The sequence below is a fragment of the Primulina huaijiensis genome, chromosome 16, assembly GCF_012295235.1.
Source record: "Primulina huaijiensis isolate GDHJ02 chromosome 16, ASM1229523v2, whole genome shotgun sequence".
Taxonomy (NCBI): domain Eukaryota; kingdom Viridiplantae; phylum Streptophyta; class Magnoliopsida; order Lamiales; family Gesneriaceae; genus Primulina; species Primulina huaijiensis.
In genome coordinates, this window is record NC_133321.1 from 13,034,135 (window position 1) to 13,041,117 (window position 6,983).

The 6,983-nt window shown below is 39.0% G+C and overlaps 1 protein-coding gene across 1 annotated transcript; it reads right to left on the reverse strand.

Annotated features, from left to right (window-relative positions):
* Window positions 1–789: 789 nt before the first annotated feature.
* Window positions 790–1,677, reverse strand: LOC140961026 (uncharacterized). The gene has a single exon (XM_073419350.1). It carries the CDS (start codon window positions 1,675–1,677, stop codon window positions 790–792), a length of 888 nt encoding a protein of 295 aa, XP_073275451.1.
* Between the last annotated feature and the right edge of the window lie 5,306 nt (window positions 1,678–6,983).

Below are 6,983 nucleotides of genomic sequence, written 5' to 3' on the forward strand. Positions count from 1 at the left end.
ATAATTGAATTCAAAATTATTTTTGAAATTTATCATATAAAATATAAGTTCGAGTATGATTTAAAATATTTATTTTTATCATTTTTGCAACCTTGATTGTTGTAAAACATGTTATAGATGAAATATTTAGAAATGAACTGTAATATGAGTCTAATGTGTTTGTTTTTATTTTTTTTTACAAAATTTTGATTATCAATTTTATCAAATTTGAGTTTTGTTCAACTTTTTTGGTATTTTGATCAATTTTCGACGTGATTTTAATGTGACGTTGACATGATTTGATGTATAAGTATCATGTCAACACTTTCGATTGAATATCATTAAATTTTCAAAAATTAAAAAATATAAGGTTAAAATTAAAATTATATAAAAATCGTGAAGCATATGAGACCTAAATTACGCCTCTTATTTAAAATTTCTGTATTATACCTTTTTGCTCCCCATTTTAAAAGCACACATTTTTTTTATTGTACTAATAATTATTTGTTTTCATAACCGTTTTTTTTTCTTTTTAGAAAATTAATTGCGAGACTGTAAATATCGTAATAGTTACTATTTTATGTGTCCAAGGCAATTACTGAAATAATTTGTAAATAATGGGTTTCTATAAATTCTTTCAAAAAATCAATTTTTTTCCTTTCCGACTCAAATGCCAACTTGTAGCTTTTTTTTTAAATAGGTAAAAGATAGAAAAGTTTGAAAAACACTGGGCATCCCCAGGAATATCCACATCCTACGAAATCATAAACATGTACATCCTAACAATCAAAACAAATGAACACAACATAATTAATTGGAAAAATCAATAACTTCTGCAGCACACGGGACGCTTCTAAACACCTGAACTTTGATCTTCAATATAACTCCCTGAATATTTGGCGCTTCATTGTCAAAAATCAGTCTGTTTCGGATGCTCCAGATGTGATACACTGTTGCTGCGAGAGCAACACAACGCATTTTATTCAGAAATGAGCTTCCACGGTAGACTCCTCGAAACGCAGTCAAGACAGCCGACGGTGAAGACATGATCTTACGCATTCCAAGCCATGAACGAACATTACTCCATATTGTTTTTGAAGTTGGACATTCGAAGAAGAGGTGATTAACAGATTCATCTTTAAGCCGGCATAGAGCACATGACTTGTCTGAAAGGTAAGGCAATCTATCTCGAGTGAGTAATTTTCTATGTGCTACAAGCCACAACACAAATTTGTGCTTCGGAAGAATGCAGCTCTTGGAGATTAGAGGTTTCCAAGGCCATCCATTCCAACTGCCAACAAAAAAATTATAAGCTTTAGATAAGCCTTTCATGGAGCCAAACCAATGAGCTAGTGCTGTGACCGCCGCTTGAACAGATCCATGAGCATGTAGAATCTCATCTCGTATAGCAATAATCTGCTTAATAAGTGGTGATTGCTCTGATTTCCATTCCCAGCACCACACATTTGGTGAATGGTTGTAGACATGATTAACCCATTTTATCCACAGACAATCCTTTTTCATGTGAATATTCCAAAGAGTTTTTGCTAGAAGAGCTTTATTCCAAGCTTTTAAATTTTTAAGACCCAAACCTCCTGATTCAATCGGTTTGCATAATGACGCCCAAGCAATTGGAGGATGCTTGGACGTCCAGACAAAATTTCGACATAACGAGTAAATGCTATCAATTATGCGCATAGGTAGAGGCAATATCGATAACCAGAAACATTCCACACCCTGAACAACTGACCTGATAAGCTTGAGTTTCCCTACATAAGATAATGAATGACTTGGCCAAGAACTGATTTTTTTTTAGATGGCATCCATTAGAAGGCTATACTCCGATGCTCTAAGGTATCTAGAAGCTAGTGGAATTCCCAAATAACGAAAAGGTAAAGAGCCAGGTGCAAATCCAGTAAGCTCAATAATTTCCTGCCGCACTACATCTGAAACACTCGCCAAGTACACATTAGATTTCAAAATATTAATTTTCAGACCAGCCATATCCCCAAACTTACTCACACATCGCATGATCATAGAAACACAATAGACATCCCCTCGAGAGAAAAACAATAACTCATTCGCATATGCTAGATGAGTGATATGTAAATGATTGTACTTTGGATGGTAACCGAAATGAGGATCCTTATGCAGTTCCTTTAACTCACGAGAAAGTACTTCAATGCACAAAGAGAACAATTATGGAGATAGAGGATCACCTTGTCGAATTCCTCGACGTCCCTCAAAATGTCCATGAAAGTGGCCATTGATCACAATAGAGTAAGAGGTTGTTGATACACATTCCATAATCCACTTGCTAAACTTTGGAGGAAAATTTAAGCAGTTAAGAACACTTTCCAAGAATGTCCAATCCACTGTGTCATATGCTTTTTGTAGGTCAACTTTCAGCATGCATCTTGGAGATCCCCTTTTCCTAGCATATTTCCTGAGTAGCTCTTGCGCAAGGTGGATATTATCCACAATCGATCTACCTTCAATAAAGCCCGATTGTGCTCCATCAACTAATGAGCCAAGAACCTTTCTCATCTTGGACACTAGAATTTTGGATATAATCTTGTAAAAAACAGTGCAACAAGAAATCGGCCTATAATCATTCACTGTCGAAGCAGCTGGATGTTTCGGTATTAACGAGATAATGGAATGATTCCATTGTTTCAGAATACGACCATTTTTGAAAAATTCAATCACTGCATTGGATACATCAGAACCAATAATATGCCAAGTAGATTTAAAGAAAAAAGCACCATACCCGTCAGATCCAGGCGCTTTGTCATTATCAATATCGAATAGAGCTGCATCAATTTCAGTTCGAGTGGGTAATTGCAATAGCTCCCGCCAAGATTCAGAAGAAATAATCGGTCCTGCTCTCATTGATTCCATGTCAATTGGAATTGTATCAACCTTCGAACCAAGAAGCATCTTGTAATGATTAATAAATTCAGAAGCAATTTCAGATGGTGTCGTTGCTGTTGAACCATCCAATTTTGTAATGGCCACAATAGCATTTCGTTTGTTGTTTCTTTTAATAAGATTATAGAAGAACTTGGAACAACGATCACCTTGTTGAGTGTATGTAATTTTCGCCTTTTGAGCATTGAAGAGTCTCTCAGCTTCCAACAATTTCTCGGCAGTTCTTTTTGCTTCCTTATAATCATCTTGCCAAATCCCATCTGTTAATAAAGTTTCCTGAATATTCACAAGCTTCTGCTTTGCCAATCTTGCTCGATTGGCTATGTGACTGAAATGTTTATGATTGAGTGCTTGGAGTGGTTTCTTTAAACACTTAAACAATTGTTTAAGTCTGAATTGAGCAGTGTCACAATGCATACCTTTCCAATGGCTCTTGACTAATGATTCAAAATTCTCGCTTGTTGTCCATATATTGAAGAACTTGAAAGGCTTTTTCTGATGAACTTGATGATCAAGTAAAGATACCGAAGATAGGGCGTGATCCGATACACATCCTGGAGCCAGAAATTCAGTCAAGCCAATAACATTCGCTGTAAGCCATGCATTATTCACAAGAACGCGATCCAATTTGCTGCAAACATGAGGACTCAACCATGTGTAGAAGCAACCAATATATCTCACATCTGTCAAGTCTAATGATTTTAGACAATCAACAAAATTTGTAGCTTTGAAGAAGGGGCATATAGCCGACATGACAGTCAGAGGTTGCTTGACTCCGCTAGCTGCTAAGTTTGAAAAAACAATAATTTTGCCTTCAAATTTTATATTTTTCCTACAAAATTATAAGTATCATTTAGTTTTTTTTTTAAAGTATCATTTTGTTTTTTTTTTTGACAAAAAACTTGTAATCTTTATTGATGATGATGAATATCCCGCATTACAAGTTGGTCCACCCATAGGGGAGAATTCCCAGGCACCCGTTCGAATCGTGCAGGGAAGAAATTGCAAATTTAGATAAAAAAAAAATGAGCTTCCTCATTGGCCGATCTCCTAACATGAAATAATGTAGCATTAGTAAAATCAAGACACGAACATCGGATCTCTTGAGCACAAGACCCGACGTAACTCAGATCACTTGTTGGTGACGTGATTGCTTGCACGGTCAGAAGTGAATCAGAGCAGATACAAATATTGTGGAATCTTTTCTCTTTAGCAAGACGTAAGCCTTCTCTTATCGCAAACAATTCTCCCATGACGATTGTGTCCCGTTTAGGAATAGCAAGTCCCAACACGATCACCATAGTACCATCATTGCCTCGGATCACTCCACCCAGCCCACAGACGTTGGCTGCTGTATTGAAGCTCGCATCCACGTCAATTTTTTTTGTTCCTTCTAGCGGTGGTTGCCATGTCTCCTGCGAGGTAGTCGCTGAATGGTGTTGGTTAATTGAGAGGTCTCGGACTGCAGCTCGATAGTCATCCAGCAAGACTGAAGCATTAGTACGAGGCGGTTGTAGCTCCTGTTTCTCCTGATCATGTAAGAACGTACGCCTGACACTCCATATCAGCCATGCTTGACACATAAATTCCTCACAGTCAGCCTTACTCAAGTGATTCATCACCCAGAAACATATGTCTTGGATAGCATTGCACCCAGTCCGCTTCAAGTTTGTCCAAACGGGGTTCCCTTTCCAGAACCCTCTCACCATCGGGCAGGATATAATTGCATGGCACATGATGCCTCCTTAGATTTTGTTCGGCAGGGATGATATTATGAAAAACCCTCCACCAAAAAACACGAATCTTGGGGGGAATAGACAAGGACCAAATGAATCTCCATCAGCTTTCCATAGTCGAGGCATCCGATTGGTGTTCAGGAGGGTTGTGAAGGCCAATCCCGATTCTATACCCTCTTTTCACAAAATAGTGTCCTTTCGCTTCAAATTTCTAGTATCTCGTGTTGTCCTGGCCATGTCGTGAGAGTGGAATTGTGAGGATCCCATTCGCTATGTAGCTTGGGCATGTATGGCTTATGATAGTTGTATTCCACTGGTGGTTATTAATTCAAGCACTTAAACATGACCCTTCCGATAATCTTATTCCATGTGATTCAAGAGTGGATCTGATTGAGGGTATCCATTTTTCCTGCAAGATATCAATAGTAGAACCATCCCCAATTCTCCGATACAAGTCCATGTCCAGTAGTTCTCTACTCCAACAGATAGATCGCCAGATGTACGATGGATTGCTCCCAATTGGTGCTTTCATAATATCAGGGTGTTTAAAATATCGGGCTTTTAGGACCTTCGCTACTAATGACTCTGGATTTTGAATAATACGCCACACTTGTTTGGCCAAAAGAGCTTTGTTAAATATTTCCAACTTCCTGAAGCCCATCCCACCTTTGCACTTAGGTTTGCATAAGAAGTCCCAGGTGGTCCAATGCATACGCCTGTTCTTCTTCCCAGAACCCCACCAGAAATTGGCACACTCTTTCTCGATTGCTGCACAGGTCGATCTAGGTAACCGAAAGCACGACATAGCATAAGTAGGTACTGCTTGTAATACAGATTTTATAAGAATCTCTTTTCCGCCTGCAGAGAAGAATTTACTACCCCAGCCTTTAACCCTTCGTGATACACCCTCCACAAGATAATTGAACTGCACTTTTTTGTTACGAAGAGAAAAAGTTGGCAGACCCAGATACACCTCGCGCCCTTGTACTACCGGGATCGACAAAGAATATTTAATTATGTCCACTAGAGCAGGCTCGGTGTTCGGAGTGAATGATAGAGCCGACTTCTCAAAATTAATCACCTGTCCAGACGCTAGTTCGTATGCTTTTAGGCACTCCTTCACTCCAACACAGTCTGCTTCCGTAGCACGAAAGAAGACTATGCTATCATCCGCAAAGAATAAATGAGTCAAGATTGGACATGTAGAAGCAATTCGGACTCCATGTATAGATCCCCTAGCTGCATGCGTGGATATTAAGGCCGATAATCCATGTGCACATAAAGTGAAAAGATAAGGCGATAGAGGGTCGCCTTGGCGGATGCCTCTGCTAGGTTTCAGGCTGCCCATCACTTCTTGGTTGAGCGAGAAAGAGTAGTTTACACTTGCTACACACCTCATCACCTTTCTGATCCAAACTCTACTAAAACCCAATTTAGACATTATTGCATCGAGAAAACTCCACTCCACACGATCATAGGCTTTACTCATGACCAATTTAAGGGTCGCATATCCATGTTTACCTTTCTTTCGGGCTCGAATCCAGTGAATAGCTTCAAAACCAAGAATGACGTTATCAGTGATTAGGCTTCCTGAAATAAAAGCACTCTGAGTATCATCAATAATATGCTTCATCATCGGTCGCAGTCGATTGGTAAGGGCCCGAGCGACAATTTTATAACATATATTGCAAGGCTTATTGGCCGAAATTCCTTCACCATCATTGGATTACCGACCTTCAGGATAAGAGTGATTACAGTATTGTTCCAACTTGCCAAAGATTCACCTTCGTTTAATATTTCCAGAGATGCCGTAGTAACATCCACCCCAATTATAGGCCAATACTTCTGGTAAAAGAGAGCAGACAGACCATCTGGCCCAGGAGCTTTATCAGGGCTCATATCAAACCGAGCTGATTTTATTTCTAGAGCGGAAAACGGTGCACATAGAATATTTTTCATAGCACTAGAAATCTTTGGTTCAATACATTCAAGCACATGTTGCATGAAATCTAGGCATGGAGCAGTTGAAGTAAATAAGCTAGAAAAATAATCAGAGATGATAGTAGCCATACCTCCAGGATCCTGGACATATTCACCATGAATGGATATTAACCCATTGATGGTATTCTGTGCTTTACGTATAGTAGCCGTCCTGTGGAAGTATTTAGTATTTTTGTCCCCTTATGCTAGCCAATCGGCACGACTACGCTGTCGCCAGAACAGTTCTTCCTGGGAACTTAGCTTCTCTATTTCTTCTTCAAGGCTCCTGACATTATCTATCTCATGCTGCCAACGCTCGTGAGTTCTAAGCGCAGCTAGCTGCTTGCATTTACATTG